The sequence below is a fragment of the Oncorhynchus nerka genome, linkage group LG23, assembly GCF_034236695.1.
Source record: "Oncorhynchus nerka isolate Pitt River linkage group LG23, Oner_Uvic_2.0, whole genome shotgun sequence".
NCBI classification, from domain to species: Eukaryota; Metazoa; Chordata; class Actinopteri; order Salmoniformes; family Salmonidae; genus Oncorhynchus; species Oncorhynchus nerka.
Genome location: NC_088418.1, coordinates 57,519,731 through 57,545,450, shown reverse-complemented (window position 1 = coordinate 57,545,450; position 25,720 = coordinate 57,519,731). Strand labels below are relative to the sequence as shown.

Here is a 25,720-nt window from a genome sequence, read left to right as displayed (position 1 = left end):
GTATCACAAGTGGCCGTGATTGAGAGTCCCGTAGGACTGAGCACAATTGGCCCAGCATCGTCCGGGTTAGGGTTTGGCCAGGGTAGGCCTTCATTGTAAATAAGGACTTGTTCTTAACTGACTTAATAAATAAAAGGACAGATCTATGTCTAGCTATGCTCTCCAGAGCAGAGCGCCACTGAAGTCAGGGGGGGCCGGCAGGTAACCTAGTGGTTAGAGCATTGGGCCAGTAACCGAAAGATTGCTTGTTCAAATCCCGGAGCTGACAAGGTAAATATCTGTCCTTCTGCCCCTGAACATGGCAGTTAATCAACTGTTCCTAGGCCTTCATTGTAAATAAGAATGTGTTCTTAACTGACTTGCCAAGTTAAATAAAGGGGGGGAGTCAGTGATTATGGATTTGAGTGTGGAGATGGATCAACTGAAGTTGAAGATCCTCAGTATCTGTGATGCATGCCATTTGGTGAGATGCAGATCCAGTGTTTAGCGTGAGACTGAGGAGACCCTGTCTATCCTTGATATTGAGTGTTTGCCTGATAAAGTCATGCTTGGATATGTTAGTTATCCCGTGAGAGTTTTTGTGGGTGTCAAGGTTATGGTCATGTTGCAGCAGTGTGTGGGAGGGACATTCTGAGGTGTGGGAAGTGTGCAGGAGGACATGGGACAAAGGAAAGTGTAGTTTCAGAGGGAAAAGTAGGGTGTTTCAATGTTGAGTCTATGTTGCTGGGGATCATGTGCGAGTGAAACAGGTTGAGGTTCCAAGGGTTTGAGCAGTGCAGAAAGTGACATATGCTGAGGCAGTGAGGAAAGTAGAGGATGAGGGGCAAAGGGTAAGGGATTATGAGAGAATACCAGTAAGTAGTAGGGCAGGAATGAGTGTCCTGAAACAGTTTGTGTTTTAGCAAGGTTGGTTTCTTGGCGTTCATAGCTATGGTAATTAACTGTACAGCACAGATGAAAAGGAACGGAAGACGCAGAAGATAAAGTAGTAGCAACAGCAGAAAAGTGATTGGGAGTGAAAGATTTTACTGTAGAATAGGTACAGGAGATATCGAAAGAAGGAGTCCTGTCCTCCCAAGCTAGTGGCCAGGAGTAGGAACTGTTCGAGAACAGTAGTGGGATAGGGGGGTGTTTTGATTTTATAGGTGCAGGGTTAGTGGGTGTTGCAAATGGTATTTCTCCAGTTCACATTTCCATATATGTTTTGATGTTGTTGTTGTCACAAATGTGGAATTCACATTCCGAACTGTGAGAAAGGCTGCAATACTGAAAAAACCGTCTCGTCTGGCGGAAATTCACACGAAGAAGATCTGCGTTCTCGGGTCGTCACTAGTTACCACAGCCACAAATTCATAAACCCCGCCCATTTCTACAATTCTTGAACCTAACCTTAACTGCACTTATAACATTATGCCTAACCCTAAACTTGTTTTTTTTAGAGTTAATTGTTTAGATCTAGACAATTTTGACTAGATTTTGGCAAGCCGACTGAAGAAAGGTTAACTTCCGGATGTGCGGCATCGGAAACGCTTCACGAGAGAAAGGCGGACCCCTCCTCTACTGTCCTTTCTTTGAAACTTTATTTTTTAACAATTGCCTGCACTCTAGAAGTACCAGGTGTTCAATTTGTAAAATTATTTAATTCATGTAACACTGCAAATGTTATAGACGTCTTTCCCTTTACTACTGAGAGATCTGTCAAGCATTGCTTGCCTACAGAGAAGTTTGACAGCTGCCTTTTTCAACAGGGAAGCCGCAGTGAACTGTTGAACACAAGAAAATGGGGGATAAAGAATTGATGTGGGCCTTGAAAAATGGAGACCTGGACGAGGTTAAGACCTTAATGAAGGTACGATATACTGTAGATGACCTACTCGCAAATCAGGCTAGTAAGTGTGCTATCTAGCGAACAATAGCTAGCTATGTTTTGTCTGTATAGCTAGCAAACGTCGTTAGCTAGCTATGGCGTTGCAAGGTTAGCTAGGTAGCTAGCTTTCATAGCTAGCTTAGCATGCATACATTAGCTAACTATCCGTTCACTCAACTATCATAAACTCATTGTAGTTAGCTAGCTAGAAGGTTTGCTTTTACAAACGTTTGTAACAATTGCTAGCTATATTGGGTAGATTGGATAGGTAGCGCTAGCCAAGTAATTTACCATACTAGATAGATAAATGGCTAGCTAGCTACGTTGCATCCCCATTGTAACAACTTGTCATCTGATTCAATCGGTGTGTCTGTTTACTATTGCCTAATGAATGACAATTTCTGCAGACAAGCGCATATATATATATATACACACACAGACTGCTTGCTAAAACCAAGCATATATATATATATGGTCAAGTACCTAGCTAACATAAACTACGTATTTAGCTAGATAGTTGGCTCCTGCTTGAGAATCAGTTATGCTTGGTTTTAGCAAGCAGTCTGTAACTAGCTATAGCCAGATCCACTTGTCCGTGTTGTGACAGCTAGTGTGAAGTAGTGTGAAGTGGGCGGGTGTCAAAGAGCTTTGTTGCAAGGCAGATCTATCTAGAATGCTGGCTTGCTAACTTCATGGTGTTGAAAACATTAAGTAGGCCTAATCGTACTACGTGTCTGCTTTGAATGAGGATGTTCAGGGAAACTGTTAGAATTATTATTATCATTCAGCCTCCATACTGAGGCTCACTAATTTTCAGGCCACACCTATACAATTTTTAGAGCACTGACACATTAGCTATTGGTCTGTAAACTGGTCATCTTTAGCCACTAACTTATTTTGGTCCAATTCTAGACATGAAATAGGCTCTGAAACTTCAATTAATCATATTTGAATTACACTTCAATGGTGGCAGTCGTTTTGTAGGCGTCTCCTTGAAATAGATTGGCTGTGTGCCTAGGGTTGTTGTTCTGTTGGAAGGTGAACCTTCACCCCAGTCTGAGGTCCTGAGCACTCTGGAGCGGTTTTCACCAAGGATCTCTCTGTACTTTGCTCCGTTCATCTTTGCCTCGATCTTGACCAGTCTCCCATTCCCTGCCGCTGAAAAACATCACCACAACATGATGCTGCCGCCACCATGGTTCACCGTCGGGATGGTGCCAGGCTTCCTCCAGGCGCGACGCTGGGCATTCAGACCAAAGGGTACAATGTTGGTTTCATCAGACCAGAGAATCTTCTTTCTGAGGGTCCTTTAGGGCTGCCATGGGCCTTGTAAAAACATTTTTTTTTACTGAGGTTTGGCTTTTGTCTGACCACTACCATAAAGCCCTGATTGGTGAAGTGCTGCAGAGATGGTTGACCTTCTGGAAGGTTCTCCCATTTCCACAGAGGAACTCTGGAGCTCTGAGTGACCATCGGGTTCTTGGTCACCTCCCTGACCAAGGCCCTTCTCCCCCGATTGTTCAGTTTGGTTGGGCAGTCAGCTCTAGGAAGAGTCTAGGTGGTTCCAAACTTCTTCCATTTTCAAGAATGATGGAAGCCACTGTCTGAATACATGTAAATAAGGTATTCATATTTTTTATTTTAATACAGTTTCAAAAATTTCTAGCCCTATTTTTGCTTTGTCATTATGGGGTATTGAGTAATTTAATTCATTTTAGAATAAGGCTGGAATGTAACAAAATGTGGAAAAGGGGCGAGGGTTTGACTACTTTTTTCAAATGCACAGTACTTAAGGTGTCTAATCATTGGATCTTTCTGTAAAGTACCTGAAAGTAATACTGAAACATGGCTTGTGGTTTCAGGTTTAGCCAGTATGGTGTAGGTTGAAAACCTTTAAAATAACTGTGGTTCAACTTGTTGAAAGCCTAACCACACTGATGAATCGGTAGGCCTGTAGAGCTCTTTTTATGCAGTTGGTTTAGACTGTATGCTAGGAGCTAGACAATCAGACCTCTATTCTTTATAGCTAATCAACTGATACATACACTTAGGTTGGAGTCATTAAAACTAATTTTTCAGCCACTCCACAAATTTCTTGTTAACAAACTACTTTTGGCAAGTCGATTTGTACATCTACTTTGTGCAACAATTGTTTACCGACCGATTAATTGTATCACAATTCCAGTGGGTCAGAGGTTTACATGCACTAAGTTGACTGTGCCTTTTTAAACAGCTTGGACATTTTCAGAAAATTATGTCATGGCTTTAGAAGATTCTGATAGGTACTCCTCCAATTGACGTCAAATAGCCTGTGGATGTATTTCAAGCCCTACCTTCAAACTCAGTGCCTCTTTGCTTGACATCATGGGAAAATCAAAAGAAATCAGCCAAGACCTCAGGAGAAAAAAAATTGTAGACCTCCACAAGTCTGGTTCATCCTTGGGATCAATTTCCAAGCCCCTGAAGGTACCACGTTCATCTGTACAAACAATGGTATGCAAGTATAAACACCATGGGACCACGCAGCTGTCATACTGCTCAGGAAGGAGATGTTTTCTGTCTCCTAGAGATGAACGTACTTTGGTGCAAATCAATCCCAGAACAACAGCAAAGGAACTTGTGAAGTTACTGGAGGAAACCGGTACAAAAGTATCTATATCTGCTGTAAAACGAGTCCTATATTGACATAACCTGAAAGGCCGCTCAGCAAGGAAGAAGCCACTGCTCCAAAAACGCCATTAAAAAAGCCAGACTACGGTTTGCAACTGCACATGGGGACAAAGATTGTGTTGTGGGGGTGCTTTGCTGCAGGAGGGACTGGTGCACTTCACAAAACAGATGGCAGGAAAATGATGTGGCTATATTGAAGCAACATCTCAAGTAATCAGTCAGGATGTTAAAGCTTGGTTGCAAATGGGTCTTCCAAATGGACAATGACCTCAAGTATACTTCCAAAGTTGTGGCAAAATGGCTTAAGGACAACAAAGTCAAGGTATTGGAGTGGCCGTCACAAAGCCCTGACTTCAATCCTATAGAAAAGTTGTGTGCAGAACTGAAAAAGCATGTGCGAGCAAGGAGGCCTACAAAACCTGACTCAGTTACACAAGGTCTATCAGGAGGAATGGGCCAACATTCACCCAACTTATTGTGGGAAGCTTGTGGAAGGCTACCCAATACGTTTGGCACAAGTTAAACAATTTGAAGGCAATGCTACCAAATACAAGTTGAGTATATGTAAACTTCTGAACCACTGGGAATGTGATGAAAGAAATAAAAGCTGAAATAATTCTCTCCTATTATTCTGACATTTCACAGTGGTGATCCGAACTAACCTAAGACAGATAATTCTTACTTATTAAATGTCAGGAATGGTGGGAAAACAATTTAAATGTATTTGGCTAAGGTGTATGGAAACTTCCGACATCAACTGTAGGTCTAACTTCTGTGAAATAGCCTAGCCCTGAACATTTCTGGTCAGTATTTAGGTTCTGCTTTCCTTTTCAGCTTTTGGTAATTGAGTGTAATCAATGTCAGAGGTATGGCTATTTCACAAGTCTTTACTGATTTTGGCAAGCAAGAACATTAATAAAGCACTCATATTGATCGCAAAGGCTGCGTTTACACAGGCAACCCAATTCTGATCTTTTGCCACTAATTAGTGCTAAGGCCAATCATATCAGATGTTTTGCCAGTAATTGACCAAAAGATCAGAATTGGGCTGCCTGTGTATATCCAGCCCAATCATCTCAGATTACAATTAAGTTGCAGTAGGATGCAAATGTTTCAGATATGGGCCATTCAATTGCAGGGATGGGTTTTTCTGCCCGTTGCCAAAGATTTTTCAAAAGCAGGCAGCTCCTAGACACTTAATACTGTACATATTAGACTGTGATCCACTGTGGTTTCCCTTATCCCTCAACCCTAATGAAACCATTTAAATTAGGCCCCGTGTCACCCAGCTCCTGGAGGTAATATTTGAAAACTATTAGAACGGGGATGAGATTCCATCATGCCTAATGGATTCACTTGGATTGGTTGTAAAATGGAGTGGAATCCATTTCCCACTCTTTTCCTTGACCTTCAGGCGAATTGTGATACAGGGGAGCATGCCAGAGGCAGACCAGTGGGGCTCTGTGGGTGATTGGTGCATATAGCCAGTCATACAGCTAGTAGCGAGAGCAGTTTGCCTACACATATCACTGTTGGGGAAAGCAGTTATGTTTGTCATATGTATTCATAAACTCAGCAAAAAAAGAAACGTCCCTTTTTCAGGACCTTGTATTTCAAAGATAATCTGTAAAAAAAAAATGTAAAATATCTTCATTGTAAAGGGTTTGAACACTGTTTCCCATGCTTGTTCAATGAACCATAAACAATTAATAAACATGCACCTGTGGAACGGTCTTTAGGACACTAACAGCTTAGACTGTAGGCAATTAAGGTCACAGTTATGAAAACTTAGGAGACTAAAGAGGCCTTTCCACTGACTCTGGAAAAACACAATGAAAGATGCCCAGGGTCCCTGCTCATCTGTGTGAACGTGCCTTAGGCATGCTGCAAGGAGGCATGAGGACTACAGATGTGGCCAGGGCAATAAATTGCAATGTCCGTACTGAGAGACTCCTAAGACAGCGCTACAGGGAGACAGGACAGACAGCTGATCGTCCTCTCCAGTGGCAGACCACGTGTAACAACACCTGCACAGGATCGGTACATCTGAACATCACACCTGCGGGACAGGTACAGGATGGCAACAACCACTGCCCGAGTTACACCAGGTACGCACAATCCCTCCATCAGTGCTCAGACTGTCCACAATAGGCTGAGAGAGGCTGGACTGAGGGCTTGTAGGCCTTTTGTAAGGCAGGTCCTTACCAGACATCACCGGCAACAACGTTGCCTATGGGCACAAACCCACCGTCGCTGAACCAGACAGGACTGGCAAAAAGTGCTCTTCACTGATGAGTCACGGTTTTGTCTCACAAGGGGTCATGGTTAGATTCGCGTTTATCGTCGACGGGATGAGCATTACACCGAGGCCTGTACTCTGGAGCGAGATCGATGTGGAGGGTCCGTCATGGTCTGGGGCGGTGTGTCACAGCATCATTGGAGATTGCAGGCAATCTCAATGCTGTGCATTACAGGGAAGACATCCTTCTCCCTAATGTGCTACCCTTCCCGCAGGCTCATCCTGACATGACCCTCCAGCATGACAATGCCATACTGCTCGTTCTGTGCTTGATTTCCTGCAAGACAGGAATGTCAGTGTTCTGCTAAGGCCAGCGACGAGCCCAGATCTCAATCCCATTGAGCACATCCTGGGACCTGTTGGATCGGAGGGTGAGTGCTAGGGCTGGCAAATCTGGTGCAGTCCATGAGGAGATGCACTGCAGTACTTAATACAGCTGATGGCCACACCAGATACTGACTTGATTTTGACCCCCCTTTGTTCAGGGACACATTATTCCATTTCTGTTAGTCACATGTCCGTGGAACTTGTTCAGTTTGTCTGTTTAATCTTATGTTCATACACGTATTTGCTTAAAATAAACGCAGTCGACAGTGAGAGGACGTTTCTTTTTTTGCTGAGTTTATTTGAACTGCAGGAAGGGCAAATAGCATCTGCAGCTGCTGTCTCAGTTTATCCAATAGGAACCTTTATAACCAGGCTACATTAGCCTAACTCATGAGAGAGTAGAGCGGAACGTGTAAACTCTGATTACAACACATGGATTGACCATAGGCTACATTTACCTGAGCTATGGAGACCTATCAAGCTTCAGAAATCCAATGAATTGCAGCAACGGCATCCATTGGATCACTGTGCTGTCTAGCCTAAGCTTTTGAGAGCAGGTGAGTGGTGCGAGCATTACCCAAAGCCTGTCTGTAACCTCCTCTGAGCCAGATTGATTATCACGCCCGGCCGGCACAGCTAAAGACTAGCCCAGACCCTGACTCATCTCCTGATAGGCTTGTTGCCTTAGGGCAGTTACGCGGTAATGGAATTATGCGGAGACTCAAACAAAAACCATTGATTTCAAAGTTTGACAAACCATACAACTCTATGCACAAGGACTTGCCTACTCTTAACAATTTCCACTGAACATTTACAAAAACACATTTTTACAGAAACTATGCATAAACAAAGTTTGGTAACTTAGGGACATTACTGTAATTCTGTTACCAGACTTCATCAAGTTTTTTTGTTAGTGTAAATTTAATTTAATTTACTGTGGAAATTGTTTGAAGTAGTCATTGTGCATAGAGCTGTATGATTTTGTTAAACTTTGAATCAATGGTTTTAGTTTGGCATACATTTTAAAGTGAAAAATCTGAGTCTGCTGGAGGCCAACACCGAGACGAAGGATAGCCATGCACTCTCAACCCCAACCCCAGCTCTCAACCCCAGCTCCAGTGTCTCTCCATCACACTCTTGCTTCCTGTAAAAAGATATATCCCTGTCACGCAAGCTCAGAGTAGGTACTGTTTCCTGTTCATGGGTACACCGTAGGTCCTAGCTAACATATAGGTGACTTATAGAACTGCTGTCTGGGAATCCATTTCTGTCCTTTTGCTAGCCAGGTACTATAGTAAGTCAAAGGGATTTCCATTGTATTAAACACTTACTGTACGGACATGCACACAGTTATGTTTCTTGTTTTGCAAGCGGGTGACCAAGTCTTGATACAGGAGGGGAAGTTGTGTCGGTGATGATGGTGTCTTAACCGTGTTTAGTTTTTTTGTAGGATGAGGATGTGAACAGGACCCTGGAGGGTGGCAGGAAGCCCCTGCACTATGCTGCTGACTGTGGCCAGGCTGAGATGCTGGAGTTCCTCCTCTCCAAGGGAGCAGATGTCAATGTAAGAGCTGCTAGTGGGAATACTGCTATCAATATAGGCCTACTGCTGTTATAGAGTTATTAGAATACTGCTGTCGATATAGGCCTACTGCTGTTATACACTTATTAGTATACTGCTGTCAATATAGGCCTACTGCTGTTATACACTTATTAGTATACTGCTGTCAATATAGGCCTACTGCTGTTATACACTTATTAGAATACTGCTATCAATATAGGCCTACTGCTGTTATACACTTATTAGTATACTGCTGTCAATATAGGCCTACTGCTGTCATACACTTATTAGAATACTGCTGTCGATATAGGCCTACTGCTGTTATACACTTATTAGAATACTGCTATCAATATAGGCCTACTGCTGTTATACACTTATTAGTATACTGCTGTCAATATAGGTCCTACTGCTGTTATACACTTATTAGAATACTGCTGTCAATATAGGTCCTACTGCTGTAATACACTTATTAGTATACTGCTGTCAATATAGGTCCTACCGCTGTTATACACTTATTAGAATACTGCTGTCGATATAGGCCTACTGCTGTTATACACTTATTAGAATACTGCTGTCGATATAGGTCCTACCGCTGTTATACACTTATTAGAATACTGCTGTCGATATAGGTCCTACCGCTGTTATACACTTATTAGAATACTGCTGTCGATATAGGTCCTACCGCTGTTATACACTTATTAGAATACTGCTGTCGATATAGGTCCTACTGCTGTTATACACTTATTAGAATACCGCTGTCGATATAGGTCCTACCGCTGTTATACACTTATTAGAATACTGCTGTCGATATAGGTCCTACCGCTGTTATACACTTATTAGAATACTGCTGTCGATATAGGTCCTACCGCTGTTATACACTTATTAGAATACTGCTGTCGATATAGGTCCTACCGCTGTTATACACTTATTAGAATACTGCTGTCGATATAGGTCCTACCGCTGTTATACACTTATTAGAATACTGCTGTCGCTATAGGTCCTACCGCTGTTATACACTTATTAGAATACTGCTGTCGATATAGGTCCTACCGCTGTTATACACTTATTAGAATACTGCTGTCGATATAGGTCCTACCGCTGTTATACACTTATTAGAATACTGCTGTCGATATAGGTCCTACCGCTGTTATACACTTATTAGAATACTGCTGTCGATATAGGTCCTACCGCTGTTATACACTTATTAGAATACTGCTGTCGATATAGGTCCTACCGCTGTTATACACTTATTAGAATACTGCTGTCGATATAGGTCCTACCGCTGTTATACACTTATTAGAATACTGCTGTCGATATAGGTCCTACCGCTGTTATACACTTATTAGAATACTGCTGTCGATATAGGTCCTACCGCTGTTATACACTTATTAGAATACTGCTGTCGATATAGGTCCTACTGCTGTAATCTAATATCAGTCCCTTTTTATTTTATTAGTACTGATATGGAAGAAGGCTGTGGTGGTGGGCCTCTCTGTCACCGATCTGCTTACGTTAGAGATCAGTTATTACTGATGACCAAGGAGGAAGGAATGATGCGTTTTCCCATTCTGTGTTTGCATTAATTTGCTTATTGAATGGTACCAGAGAACAAGTCCCTTGTTCTGTATCCACTCCTACAATGCTTCCACTATAGTCAACCACATACTGTAGTAACGACAGAGACTGCAGGTAGCCTAGTGGTTAGAGCGTTGGGCCAGTAACTGAAAGGTTGCTAGATCGAATCCCCGAGCTGACAAGGTAAAAATCTGTCCCTGAACAAGGCAGTTAACCCACTGTTCCTAGGCCGTCATTGAAAATAAGAATTTGTTCTTAACCGACTTGCCTAGTTAAATAAATAAAAAACGACGCAGACTGACATGACTTAACTACTGTAGACTCTGCTAGTGTTGTTCAGACCTGTAGAGAGTGGTTAAGATCTATGTTTGGACCAATGGGATTCCTCCTGAAGCCATCTCTCCCATCAATTCCCTCAGAGCAGCAAAGACTAACTGACCACATAGTCTGTCAGAATGCTCCCCTGAGCCTCAACCCATTACCACACTGCAGTGGAGGGAATCGGTCTGCTTTTACAATGGGATTGAGTAGAGTGATGGTTGTGGCATTTACAAGTTAGGGAAGGGGACCTTATTGTATTGTACAGTTCTGCGCTAGTATCTTTCTAGGTAGCCTTGGTGTGCAACTGTTCTTAATATCATTAGAAATACTTAACCTTATTCGAAGCTGTACTTTGGTCTCAATCCCCTCAGGCCCTCAATAATGCAACAAAATGAACGTGCTTATTGGTGTCACTGACCCAAGATGTTAGTTTCACACAGACACGTGTTGACCGTTCAGGCGATACTTGCTAGAACTGGAAGTTCTTACCTTAATGTACCTGTGTGAATTTGAAGGGCTTGTTAACTAGGCCCAACTCTCACTGCACACAGTCTGTAGAGCCATGTCCTCTCCCAACCTCCCTTATCTGCCTCATGGTCTGATCAACACGCTTGTCGTTCCCTCCAACATCCATCAGTCTGGCTGTTACACTATTTTGCTTCCTCTAGTCTTTTATCACAAACCCCCCCCCCGCACACACACACACACGCAGAATGTGTAACTCCGTCTCCCCCAGTCCCTTCAGATAAGGGGCCCCAGCCAGGGCTCCTGAAACAGGGGAGATAAATAGTGGCAGAGTGGGTTTCCTTTATTATTCATTGATGTGATAAGGAGAGAAATAAAAGCGCTCCCTCTGAGTTATTTCCTCTGATAACGAGAGTGCCCTTGTGTTGGAGGCAGGGACGACTGGTCTGCTGATGTATGGCGCCTGTCCACGCACAAACCCGCCCACTCTCTTTTTCTCCCACTCTCTTTGGTCTCCCACAGGCCCCAGACAAACATGGTATCACTCCGCTGCTCTCTGCCACGTACGAGGGTCACCTCACCTGTGTCAAGATCCTGCTAGAAAAGGTAACGCCGCACACACATGCACAGAGCTGTCTTTACCCTCGTCAGAGCCATTTCTGTGTTGGAAGTTGTGTGTGATGTGTAACTGCTGCTGAGAGGAACTCCTGTATGACAAAGGACTACAATGAAGGCTGAATGTTCAGTGACTGTCTGGTCCTGCCTGCCCAAACCTTCTGTTCTGTGTGGATGGAGCTGGAATGTTCCCAGACCTCATCACACAGCACTGCTGCTGTTTGTTCCTATCCCACTAGCTAGCTCCACACACCTCTCGCTCAGCTCTGGAACACTGAGATGATGATGATGATGATGATCCAGTGGCTGAATGTGACACGTCTGTAGTTAGGAGGAGTGGTGGTGCGGTGCCAACACTTCTCCTGGACACCAAGGAGCTGCTTTTACAGTCCTGTAATGCAGCCATTTTGGATTCATACAATCAGATGATGTGTTCTTTGAGCGGTGATCTTTGTCGAATTATTAAAAACATCTTAGCATAGTACCCAGTAACTACTATCACAGTGCAGTCGTAGAGCAGTGATTTTCAGACCCTGTTTGTTTGATGCAGAACTGTGTGCATACAGGACATGATTTGGGCACTGCCTTGTGGAGGAGTCAGTCACTCACTGTGTGGTGTTAGTTTTCATTCAGCTCACGTTTTCCCAGCTGCTATCATGGCATGCCGGCTCAGTGAGGTACCTGTGGTGCAGCCACATAGAAATTACAGATGTCTCTGTTCTCTAATAGTAAGCCCTGTGGAGGCTTATATCACTTTCCCCTATTTCTCTCCCCCTCTCTCTCCCCCTCTCTCTCCCCCTCTCTCTCGCTCCCCCTCTCGCTCCCCCTCTCGCTCCCCCTCTCGCTCCCTCTCGCTCTCTCTCGCTCTCTCTCGCTCTCGCTCTCTCTCGCTCTCTCTGCCTCCCTCTGAAAACGTGCAAAACTGCTGTGAAATGGATGCAACCCCCCCCACTCGTAGCTTGCACAGCACAAAGGGTAGACGCACAATATGGACATTTCGTTACCTCGTGAATGTGCCTTTTTTTATGTCAGTACAATTACAAATTGCTTTCATAAAACGTGTGTATATATACACACACATCAAATTTATTTATATAGCCCTTACATCAGCTGATATCTCAAAGTGCTGTACAGAAACCCAGCCTAAAACCCCAAACAGCAAGCAATGCAGGTGTAGAAGCACGGTGGCTAGGAAAAACTCCCTAGAAAGGCCAGAACCTAGGAAGAAACTTAGAGAGGATCCAGGCTATGAGAGATGGCCAGTCCTCTTCGGGCTGTGACGGGTGGAGATTATAAACCTAGAGAGGATCCAGGCTATGTGGGGTGGCCAGTCCTCTTCGGGCTGTGACGGGTGGAGATTATAACCGAACATGGCCAAGATGTTCAAATGTTCATAAATGACCAGCACGGTCAAATAATATTAATCACAGTGAACAGGTCAGGGTTCCATAGCTGCAGACAGAACAGTTGAAACTGGAGCAGCAGCACGGCCAGGTGGGCTGGGGACAACAAGGTGTCATTAGGTCCTCCAAGAGAAAGAGAGCGTACTTAAATTCACACAGGACACCGGATAAGACAGGAGAAATACTCCAGATATAACAGACTGACCCTAGCCCCCCGACACACAAACTACTGCAGCATAAATACTGGAGGCTGAGACAGGAGGGGTCAGGAGTCACTGTGGCCCCATCCGATGATACCCCCGGACAGGGCCAAACGGGCAGGATATAACCCCACCCACTTTGCCAAAGCACAGCCCCCACACTAGAGGGTTATCTTTAACCACCAACTTACCATCCTGAGACAAGGCCAAGTGTAGCCCACAAAGATCTCCGCCACGGCACAACCCAAGGGGGTGGCACCAACCCAGACAGGAAGACCACCTCAGTGACTCAACGCACTCCAGTTTTTAATTTTAATTTTATTTAACTAGGCAAGTCGGTTAAGAACAAATTCTTATTTTCAATTACTGCCTAGGAACAGTGGGTTAACTGCCTGTTCAGGGGCAGAACGACAGATTTGTACCTTGTCAGCTCGGGGATTTGAACTTGCAACCTTCCGGTTACTAGTCCAACGCTCTAACCACTAGGCTACCCTGCCGCCCAGTGACGCACCCCTCCTAGGGACGGCATGGAAGAACACCAGTAAGCCAGTGACTCAGCCCCTGTAATAGGGTTAGAGGCAGAGAATCCCAGATACATACATACATGTATGCGTGTGTGTGTGTGTATATACATTTACACACACACACGTATGCCTCAGCATTTGTACGTGGATGGATTGAGTTTGTGTTTTTGACTGTGACAGTGGAAACCAACAGGCTAATATTTCCAGTGGGTAAGCATCTGTCTTCTCCCAGCCAGGCTGAGGCAGGGTACACGAAAGCACCGTGCTACGCTTCTCCGGGAGTTGCGTAGGCGGTCCTCACTCACCGATTGAGCCAGCGCCACAGCGGTTAAGGGACTTACCCGTGACGGGACCACCAAAACACGCTACCACTTGCCTGTGTCCAACCTCCAAGTGGCGCCTCTCTTTGCATCCTACGGTCATGACCCTCCACGTAAATCGCCCGGCACCAACATTACTAGGAGTGGACACCTCTTATGGAGAGGACACAGTTACGATGCATGAAGTGACGGAGAGAGAGATATATAGATATATATATATATATATAGATTGAACCAGATCACCTCGTAGGGAGGGGATAGTCTGAGCGCCATGAATCAGCAATTGAAACTCCTTCAGGCAAATATGAGAATGTGGCATTTGTCATCAGGCGACGGCAGGCCCGGGTCGCCACCAGCCAAGGGCTCATCATCAGGGGTTAGGCCCGAAGCGGAGTGCAAGGAGAGATGAGTCGCCGCTTCACACCACAGCAGCCTGATGGCTCCTTTCAGCCAGAAGCAGCAGGACTGGAGCTCTGAAGCACTTTCTCAGCAACAGCAGGCCAGTGCTTGAATGTCTAGTCATTGATTCAAATCCGCTCGTTTATTCAGCTTTAAGAAACATTCAGAGGAATCTGATACTGCATCGGTAGTCCACTACTACCAGGATGTATGATTCATGATAACTCAAGTTTTCACACTGGACAAAATGCTTGATAGTCTTGGAAGTGTGCCCCTGAGCTGACCTCTGACTGCCCCCAGGTGGATTCCTGCATTATCGAAGGCCTGTTAACCCTGTGTCTGACCCTAACCAGCCGGCAGGCTGGGGAAGGAGAGTTGCTAACTTGACTACAGGCCAGAGAGACGGTTACCGAACAACATGAAGCTTATTAATTATGAATCAACACTGAGAAGACCTCCCTAAACAACATCCACTCGTTTTAAAATAGATTTTTATTAACCCATCGACCCCCCCCCCCCCTCACCCCCCCTTCGTCGGACAAATCTAATATTTTTTTATACCGCTTTATTGCTAAGTATACATACATTGTACATACACTGTACTTGTATATAAAGCAGTCAAAAATACATTACAGTCCCAAGCCTCACTCTTAACAGTGGACTGTTGACTTTGGCCCTTGGGTCAGGAGTATGATATTATTCAGACTAGCCTTTTCTAGTCTCCTAGCTGCATTAGACCTGGGGTGTATTCAGTGACATGCAACTTTTCAGATGGAATAAGGAACCGTGTCAGCTCTACTCATTCTCTGGCAATCATCTGTTCTACGTCATACCTTTTCTATCTACAGAAGAATGTTCTGTAACGTTACATCCTCCTGATCAGGCCCCAGTCTACACTGCTAGGCAAGCCAGGGAAAGTGATTGTCTATGGGCACCGCAGAGTGAAGAATGTGTCGTGATGGATTTATCACTTGGATAAAGGGTGGGCTGGGTAACAGGAAATGAGTTGGGGAGGAAATGGTAGTCTGCACAATCCTACTGTCTAAATGTAGCCTTCTGCACACCACTATGGGCATGTTGCTAGCTATAAGGGGGAGGACTGGGGGGAGTGAGACGTGCTCGTACTGTGTCGTGGATGCTATTAAGCTTCTCTCAGGACTATGTTTAGTCCCAAAAGCTAACTAGCCAAGATACTTTTTCATGTGCTCGGCAATAGATGCCAGAAGTGGATCGTTGTGGACGACTGTGTGTGTGTGTGTTTTATATTTATTAGTACTACCGTTTTCAGTCTTCTAGTGGTTCCCGTGTAGCTCAGTTGGTAGAGCATGGCGCTTGTGGGTTCAATTCCCACGGGGGACCTCTGAAAATGTATGCACTCACTACTGGAAGTAGCTCTGGATAAGAGCGCCTGTTAAATGTAAATGTTACAGTACAGCATCCCCCTCACTGTTGTCTTACAGTACAGCATCCCCCTCACTGTTGTCTTACAGTACAGCATCCCCCTCACTGTTGTCTTACAGTACAGCATCCCCCTCACTGTTGTCTTACAGTACAGCATCCCCCTCACTGTTGTCTTACAGTACAGCATCCCCCTCCTTGTCCTGTTTCAGCCATCAGCACCCTGCTTGTGTTTTGGTCAAACAGCCGTCCTATCTTTTCCCACTTCTTTGAGCACAGTGCAGCCAACAAGTCTGTTTCTCCATCCCCATACAGATCTCTCCTTTCTTTCCTCTTCTCCCTCGTTCAAGGCCATGTAAAATATGCCCTGTGAATGGCCGCTTGACTGGAGTGGGCGGGTCGATGGACTCCTGTAAGCATCACATTTTATAACCATTCCTGGGGGGACGAGGTCTGAGGGCCTGAATATGCATGGGCAGTCTGTCATTTCCACTTAATGGCATAATGAAGACTTAATGGACACCTCGGCCGAGTGGCAGACTTACCTAAACCCCTATTACTACTTACTGCACGTCACACACACCGTGGTGTTTGGCTCTCTATTTGACTGGGTCACTCTTATTCATTAGGGCTAGCATACATCTCGCTTAGTTCAGGCTGTATCACGTCCGGCTGTGATTGGGAGTCCCATAGTGCGGCACACAATTGACCCAGCGTCGTCCGGGGTAGGCCGTCACTTGTAAATTAAGAATTTGTTGTTAACTGACTTGCCTAGTTAAAGGTTAAATAAATAACTTGTTCCAGCCTCAATCTCTTCCTGGGTGGATGTTTGGACCGTCAGTGTTTACTGTCAGTATTCCCATTTTAGACTAGCTCATTATTCTAAGTGGAGACCGGTGGATGTCCATGGTAGATAAGATGACAACTGTAGACTTGAGGGATGGGGAGGAGGAGGCTCTCCCCCCTCTTAGTAGAGCCCAGAGAGAGGGAGAAGCCGTGTCGGTGTAAGGCAATACGAGTTGGTCTTCACTGGACAATACAGCTCGCTAGCTCCAGTTAAATAATGAGTCAGGGAATGCTCATTAGATGGTGCTGGAAGGCTCCTGTATGTAGGTAGCAGCCTTCTCCCAGGTTGTTGACTAGGAGTCTTGTTGAGGTGAGCGTCAGGGGGTGAAGTGGTGCTGTTGTGTAAATGAGGCCTGTGGAGTACTGCTACGTCTGGGTCCCCCTAGGTAGGCTAGTTGAGAACAAGTTCTCATTTGCAACTGCGACCTGGCCAAGATAAAGCATAGCAGTGTGAACAGACAACACAGAGTTACACATGGAGTAAACAATTAACAAGTCAATAACACAGTAGAAAAAATGGGCAGTCTATATACAATGTGTGCAAAAGGCATGAGGAGGTAGGCGAATAATACAATTTTGCAGATTAACACTGGAGTGATAAATGATCAGATGGTCATGTACAGGTAGAGATATTGGTGTGCAAAAGAGCAGAAAAGTAAATAAATAAAAACAGTATAAAAACAGTATGGGAATGAGGTAGGTGAAAATGGGTGGGCTATTTACCAATAGACTATGTACAGCTGCAGCGATCGGTTAGCTGCTCAGATAGCTGATGTTTGAAGTTGGTGAGGAAGATAAAAGTCTCCAACTTCAGTTATTTATTTTTTTATTTTTTTGGCAGTTCGTTCCAGTCACAGGCAGCAGAGAACTGGAACGAAAGGCGGCCAAATGAGGTGTTGGCTTTAGGATGTCAGTGAGATACACCTGCTGGAGCGTGTGCTACGGATGGGTGTTGCCATCGTGACCAGTGAACTGAGATAAGGCAGAGCTTTACCTAGCATGGACTTGTAGATGACCTGGAGCCAGTGGGTCTGGCGACGAATATGTAGCAAGGGCCAGCCGACTAGAGCATACAAGTCGCAGTGGTGGGTGGTATAAGGTGCTTTGGTGACAAAACGGATGGCACTGTGATAGACTGCATCCAGTTTGCTGAGAAGAGTGTTGGAAGCCATTTTGTAGATGACATCGCCGAAGTCGAGGATCGGTAGGATAGTCAGTTTTACTAGGGTAAGCTTGGCGGCGTGAGTGAAGGAGGCTTTGTTGCGGAATAGAAAGCTGACTCTTGATTTGATTGGAGATGTTTGATATGAGTCTGGAAGGAGAGTTTGCAGTCTAGCCAGACACCTAGGTACTTATAGATGTCCACATATTCAAGGTCGGAACCATCCAGGGTGGTGATGCTAGTCGGGCATGCGGGTGCAGGCAGCGATCGGTTGAAAAGCATGCATTTGGTTTTACTAGCGTTTAAGAGCAGTTGGAGGCCACGGAAGGAGTGCTGTATGGCATTGAAGCTCGTTTGGAGGTTAGATGGCACAGTGTCCAATGACGGGCCGAAAGTATATAGAATGGTGTCGTCTGCGTAGAGGTGAATCAGTGAATCGCCCGCAGCAAGAGCAACATCATTGATATATACAGAGAAAAGAGTCGGCCCGAGAATTGAACCCTGTGGCACCCCCGTAGACTGCCAGAGGACCGGACAGCATGCCCTCCGATTTGACACACTGAACTATGTCTGCAAAGTAATTGGTGAACCAGGCAAGGCAGTCATCCGAAAAACCGAGGCTACTGAGTCTGCCGATAAGAATATGGTGATTGACAGAGTCGAATGCCTTGGCAAGGTCGATGAAGACGGCTGCACAGTACTGTCTTTTATCGATGGCGGTTATGATATCGTTTAGTACCTTGAGTGTGGCTGAGGTGCACCCGTGACCGGCTCGGAAACCAGATTGCACAGCGGAGAAGGAACGGTGGGATTCGAGATGGTCAGTGACCTGTTTGTTGACTTGGCTTTCGAAGACCTTAGATAGGCAGGGCAGGAATTTTCACCAATACCGATCATTGGAGGAACAAAAAAAGCCAATACCGATTAATCGGCCTTTTTTATTTTTTGTAATAGTGACAATTACAACAATACTGAATGAACACTTATTTTACCTTTAATATAATACATCAATAAAATCAATTTAGCCTCAAATAAATAATGAAACTTATTCAATTTGGTTTAAATAATGCAAAAACAAAGTGTTAGAGAAGAAAGTAAAAGTGCAATATGTGCCATGTAAGAAAGCTAACGTTTAAATTCCTTGCTCAGAACATGAGAGCATATGAAAGCTGGTGGTTCCTTTTTAACATGAGTCTTCAATATTCCCAGGTAAGAAGTTTTAGGTTGTAGTTATAGGAATTATAGGACTATTTCCCTCTACGATTTGTATTTCATATACCTTTGACTATTGGATGTTCTTATAGGCACTTTAGTATTGCCAGTGTAACAGTATAGCTTCCGTCCCTCTCCTCGCTCCTACCTGGGCTCGAACCAGGAACACATCGACAACAGCCACCCTCAAAGCAGCGTTACCCATGCAGAGCAAGGGGAACAACTACTCCAAGTCTCAGAGCGAGTGACATTTCAAAGGCTGTTAGCGCGCACCCCGCTAACTAGCTAGCCATTTCACATCGGTTACACCAGCCTAATCTTGGGAGTTGATAGGCTTGAAGTCATAAACGGCGTAATGTTTGAAGCATTGCGAAGAGCTGCTGGCAAAACGCACGAAAGTGCTGTTTGAATGAATGCTTACGAGCCTGCTGGTGCCTACCACTGCTCAAATCATAGACTTAATTATAACATAACAGACAGAAATACGAGTCTTAGTTTCCGTATTCGACCGTATTAATGACCTATCATCTCACACAATTTTTTCTATTTTTTTCAGTGAAATACGGAACTGTTACATTGCACAGCCTTCAATGTTATGTCATAATTACGTAAAATTAGGCGGCCCAAACTGTTGCATATACACTGACTATGCGTGCAATGAACGCAAGAGAAGTGACACAATTTCACCTGGTTAATATTGCCTGCTAACCTTGATTTCTTTTAGCAAAGTATGCAGGTTTAAAAATATATACTTCTGTGAATTGATTTTAAGAAAGGCATGTTTATGGTTAGGTACAGTCGTGCAAAGATTGTGCTTTTTTCACAAATGCGCTTTTGTTAAATCATCCCCCGTTTGGCGAAATTGGCCGTCTTTGTTAGGAAGAAATAGTCTTCAGAGTTCCAACGAGCCAGGTTAGCAGGCAATATTAACTAAATATGCAGGTTTAAAAATATATACGTCTGTGTATTGATTTTAAGGCATTGATGTTTATGGTTAAGTACAGTTGTGCAACAATTGTGCTTTTTTTCCGCAAATGTGCTGTTGTTAAACCACCCCAGTTTGGCGAAGTTGGCTGTCTTTGCTAGGAAGAAATAGTCTTCACACACTTCGCAACGAGCCAGGTGGCCCAAACTGCTGCATATACCCTGACTCTGTTGCAAGAGAAGTGACACAATTTTCCTAGTTAAAAGAAATGTATGATTGGTTGTTTTTTATAAGATAAGTTTAATGCTAGCTAGCAACTTACTTTGGCTTCTTACTGCATTCGCGTAACAGGCGGGCTCCTCGTGAGGCAGGTGGTTAGTGTTGGACTAGTTTAACCGTAAGGTTGCAAGATTGAATCCCCGAGCTGACAAGGTAAAAATCTGTCTTTCTGCCCCTGAACAAGGCAGTTAACCCACCGTTCCTAGGCCGTCATTTAAAGTAAGAATGTGTTTTTAACTGACTTGCCTAGTTAAATAAAGGTGTAAAAAATGTCCAAAAATACAGATTTCCGATTGTTATGAAAACTTGAATTCGGCTTAAATTAATCGGCCATTCCGATTTAATCGGTCGACCTCTAGTTGAAACCCATACAATCTCACTAAGCCAGGTCGTCATTGAAAATAACTTTTTTTCTTCACAAAGTTGCATCAGAACAATGTAAACTGTGTTGCTAGATGCAAATAAACTCTTAAATGTAGCCTCCCCCAATTTAGAGATTCCTATCGAAGAGGGTATCCATCAGTCCTGTTTAATCTCTGCAGCCCGTTGCCTCACTGTTGGGATGGTGTTCCTTCGGCTTGCAAGCCTCCCATTTTTCCTCCAAACATAACGATGGTCATTATGGCCAAACAGTTAGTTATATTTTTGTTTCATCAGACCAGAGGACATTTTTTCCCAAAAGTACAATCTTTGTCCCCATGTGCAGTTGCAAACCGTAGTCTGGCTTTATGTTTTTTTTTTTGAGCAGTGGTTTCTTCCTTGCTGAGCGGCCTTTCAGGTTATATCGCTATCGGACTCGTTTTACTCTGGATATATATACTTTTGTACCTGTGTCCTCCAACATCTTCAAGGTCCTTTGCTGTTGTTCTGGGATTGATTTGAACTTTTCGCACCAAAGTACGTTCATCTCTAGGAGACAGAACGCCTCTCCTTCCTGAGTGGTATGACTGCTGTGTCGTCCCATGGTATTTATACTTGCGTACTATTGTTTGTACAGATGAACGTGGTACCTTCAGGCATTTTGAATTTGCTCCCAAGGATGAACCAGACTTGTGGAGGTCTTCAGGTCTTGGCATGGTTTTTTGTTGATTTTTTTTCCCCATGATGTCAAGCAAAGAGGCACTGAGTTTGAAGGTAGTCCCTGAAATATGTCTACAGGTATACCTCCAATTGACTCAAATGATGTCAATTAGCCTATCAGAAGCTTCTAAAGCCATGACATCATTTTCTGGAATTTCCCAACCTGTTTAAAGGCATAGTCAACTTAGTGTATGTAAACTTCTGACCCACTGGAATTGTGATCGTGAAATAATCTGTCTAAACACACATACTTTTTCCAACAATTGTTTATCTCACTAAGTAGATGTCCTAACAGACTTGCCAAAACTAAATTGTTAACAAGAAATTTGTGGAGTGGTTGAAAATTAGTTTTATTGACTCCAACCTATGTGTATGTAAACTTCCGACTTTAACCGTGTATGTGTGTGTATATCTATACATCTCCAACACACTTTCTGCCTGGCACTCAAAGTGGGTCAGGCTTTTCCACTCAATGGCGTGTTCTCGGCCCGGGCTCCGTAAGCCCCCGCTAAGAGGCTAAAGTTTGCCATTAAAGTCGTTGGTCTGGTAATGCTCGACCACTCGTCAGTTTTATCCCCCTTTGTCCGTTATTTACAGCCCTTGCTGCATTCCCTTCACCCTCATTCACCTTCACTGTCTTGTTCTGAAATGTGTGTGAAACATTGGGTTAGAGTGAATCTGCCAGAGCAGGGCACTCCACAGCTTTGCTCATCTTGAACCTATAATGTTTGGGATGCTAGGTGATTAGTTAATCAGTGATTCTGCACAGTGCTTTTCCGGTCCTTTTGAATGCACTTGGGGAGGGTGAGAGACACGACATTGTCAGAGTGGGTTGAGGGGGACAGGCAGGTTGGCCCACACTCTCACAGAGCATTACTGATGGGCTGAACCTGTGGCCTTCGGTAGAGGGCTAGATTGGGGGGTGTAGGGTGAACACTGACTCTAACCTTGGCCTGTAGTTAATTTTGAGAGAGTGGGTTCACACTGAGGTTGAGGCCTTGATGCTCCACTCAGGTCATAATGTCTCCCTGTCATGTATCTCTCTTCCCCCAGGGAGCCGACAAGGAGCGGAAAGGACCGGATGGCCAGAGCGCCTTCGAAGCCGCCGAGACCGACGCCATCAAGGCTCTCCTCAAGTGAGACGGGAGCCTAGAAGGGACGGGCGGATGCAGCAGTGGTCCCCCAGACAGACCAGATGGACACACCCCTCCCCCGACCTCTGTCTTTAGCACTGCTTTGTCTGTTTGTGTTTTTTGGATTTCCCTTTTTGTTTTATTTTTTTTTAAGTTGTAGGGATTTTCTCTTGCCTCTTCAGTAGCCATTGACTGGATGGACTTGTCAATCATGTCTCCCTTAGGGACCAAACACTGAGGGGAAAAGCACCCAGACTTGGACCTTCCCTGAACACACAAGGATGCAATGTAAAAAATTAATAGAGCTTAGCGCTTAAATATGATCGCTCTCAAGTCCTGTGTGCACTCCTTTCACAAAGATGTTGGCAGACAAAATGGAGACATTCAATAGTGTTCAATTTTGTGGCCTGTTTTCAATATTGTAAGACCACTTGGTTATATTCATCTTCTAAACATCAGTTGTGCTAGATGGAGAACGGTTGTAAAGATATTCTATTAGCCCAGTAAGATGGCCGCCTCTTTCCCCTGGCTGTGTACTGTAGCTCTTCTCTGTAGACCTGACTGGCTAACTGTCCAGCGCTTCAACTAGGGGGGTTTGTACTGTATGAGAGGGTAGGTCCTGTTTAGGCTGCTAATAATATTGGTTACCCACTCTCTACGTAACCCTCTACTGATAATATATCACACTAAACATTAATGACCAAGGTTACTCTAACGTATAATAATAGCGTAAATACCCCCTTGACCAATCACCATGTTGGCATTACAAAATGTATGTAAAAATTGTTTTTGAATCTGTTACTTATTAAAACATTGCTGTGTAGTGATGGCATTATGTCAACATTGACCATTATGCAATTTAGAATTGCATAATATTTTTCCCTTTGAGTGAGTTTTGAACATGTTCTGGTCTGCAATCCTTTGTTGCCGCTGTCTGTTTTCTATTATATGAATGGGTGGGTTTAGGGTTCAAACTGTGGATCGGGGAAATTATCGTCCTCTCGCTCTCTGGGTTTGATTAACCTGCCGGCTCTGCTGCATTTCATAACTTCCTCTGCTTCTACTGCTACGCTCTCAAAAATGGCTGCCTTCCTCTTTTGGTTGCTTTCAAATAATTACAATGCAATGAAAACAAAATACAAAACGCTTTCTCTCTGGCAACGTTGTGAGGAAAAGGCTGTAAAAACTGAAATAAAAAATCTTAAAATTATTCTCTTCGTGTGGTAATGACTGAAAAGTTGACAATACCAGCAGTCTTTCAAATAGAAAAACACTCATTGACTCTGCTCTTAGAACGGACACTTCTGAGCGGTGAACACACTTAACTGTAATCTATATTAGTTCCTTTGTATACACGTCTCGGCGCACACTTACTTGCAAGACTGCGATCCATACTAGATGCCCTCCATCTTAATGACTTGAGTATTGCTTGTCTTTGTCAAACTGTCAGCAGCAAAGCCCTCCTCCAGCTGTGTCTGAGCCTGGAGCACAGTGTGTTGTCCTGAATGAATAACAAGCAGCAGCTATTGATTCCTCATTATACTGTCTGGGCTCTCGGAGTGGTGAGATTGTCTCTGGCATGGAAAAAATGACTTGCTCATATTGTTCTCTGAATGCTGCCTCTTTTAGAGTGCCCTCGGTCCCAGGTAAACTAGCTAGCTCTCCCTGTGCATAATACCCTCTGCTTAGTTGATGACTAACACCTAGCCAGTTGCCTCCCATTGGGTAAAGGGCCAATGGAACACTGTATCCAAGGTCTGTTGCTCTCTCCGGGCTATAGGATGAGGTTTAATTTCTTTGACATCTTGGCATTTGATTTTCCCTTCGTTGGTGTCTTTTTGTTCATATCCTTCGGCTTCTCAATATAAATCAGGCCGTGTTCATGAGCTTGACCTGCACGAAGTCTCCCTTTTCAACTCACATAGGCCTGTGTCTTTCAGGAGGTGAATGAGGAATCTTAATGGTATGGGGGAGTATGGCCATTGAATTGCTTCCCTGACGCTTGTCGACATGGGTCACCTACCAGGCACATTGCTCTGTACAGAGGAGGGCTGAGAGCATGACATCAGTCTGAAACATACAACAATGTGCTGTGAAGGCAGGGCCCAGGTCTTTTTCATATTTCACTAAATGACGCATGGCTTAATGAAGAGCCAGTTTTGTATCGTCTGAGATCATAATCTGCTTTCTCATCCCTACACATTGCATGTTATGTTCTGATCGCTGACTATCAATGGAATACCGTGGACCCGCTCGAGGAACCCATCCTGGCCCATTGGCCATCACTTGACACACACCCCATCTAAAACAATGGTCTTATCGAAAGGAGCTGCACATTGGAACAGTGCTAATGTACATGTTTGTGAAGTATATTGAGTATGGCTGACCATTGATATCCAATGGTGCTTCTGTTATAGAAGTGGGCGGGCTGGCTGATATTCAATGGTGCTTCTGTTATAGAAGTGGGCGGGCTGGCTGATATCCAATGGTGCTTCTTTTATAGAAGTGGGCGGGCTGGCTGATATCCAATGGTGCTTCTGTTATAGAAGTGGGCGGGCTGGCTGATATTCAATGGTGCTTCTGTTATAGAAGTGGGCGGGCTGGCTGATATCCAATGGTGCTTCTTTTATAGAAGTGTACGGGCTGGCTGGTATCCAATGGTGCTTCTGTTATAGAAGTGGGCGGGCTGGCTGATATCCAATGGTGCTTCTTTTATAGAAGTGTACGGGCTGGCTGGTATCCAATGGTGCTTCTGTTATAGAAGTGGGCGGGCTGGCTGATATCCAATGGTGCTTCTGTTATAGAGGCTTTTCCTTCTCTAAAAGGCATTACTGGAGATGATCAACTGCACTGTTCTGCACCACACTAAGAGCAGTGAACCCTGGGGGCGCACACTAAAAGTACCCAACCATTTCAAATGGTGAGGCAACACTTGGCTGCAACATGTTTCCTGCTGTGCCACTCTCAAGCTTGACTAGAGTCTATGATGGAACCCTGCTACACAAAACATAAACGAAAGCATTCAGTAGCAGGTGAAAGAAAGACATTTCACCCAGCTTAACCTGCGGCTGATAGACAACAGTCACCATAATGTGTCTTTTTTAGTCTAAATACAGCTGGAGAGCTGGAGAGAAGAGAG

The 25,720-nt window shown here is 44.4% G+C and overlaps 1 protein-coding gene across 1 annotated transcript; it reads left to right on the top strand.

Annotated features, from left to right (window-relative positions):
* Positions 1–1,377: 1,377 nt before the first annotated feature.
* LOC115107105 (myotrophin) lies at positions 1,378–23,791 on the top strand. The gene is made up of 5 exons (XM_029630490.2): positions 1,378–1,617; positions 1,749–1,849; positions 8,614–8,727; positions 11,608–11,691; positions 22,502–23,791. The coding sequence occupies exons 2-5, from the start codon at positions 1,781–1,783 to the stop codon at positions 22,586–22,588; spliced, it is 354 nt and encodes a 117-aa protein (XP_029486350.1). The 5' UTR covers positions 1,378–1,617; positions 1,749–1,780; the 3' UTR covers positions 22,589–23,791.
* The last annotated feature ends 1,929 nt before the right edge of the window (positions 23,792–25,720 follow it).

Bases quoted from the DNA above. Each gene is read 5' to 3' on its own strand.
- LOC115107105 (XM_029630490.2), top strand. From the start codon at position 1,781: ATGGGGGATAAAGAATTGATGTGGGCCTTGAAAAATGGAGACCTGGAC. The intron at 1,850-8,613 runs GTACGATATACT...GTTTTTTTGTAG, and splicing joins AGGTTAAGACCTTAATGAAG to GATGAGGATGTGAACAGGAC. The intron at 11,692-22,501 runs GTAACGCCGCAC...CTCTTCCCCCAG, and splicing joins TCAAGATCCTGCTAGAAAAG to GGAGCCGACAAGGAGCGGAA.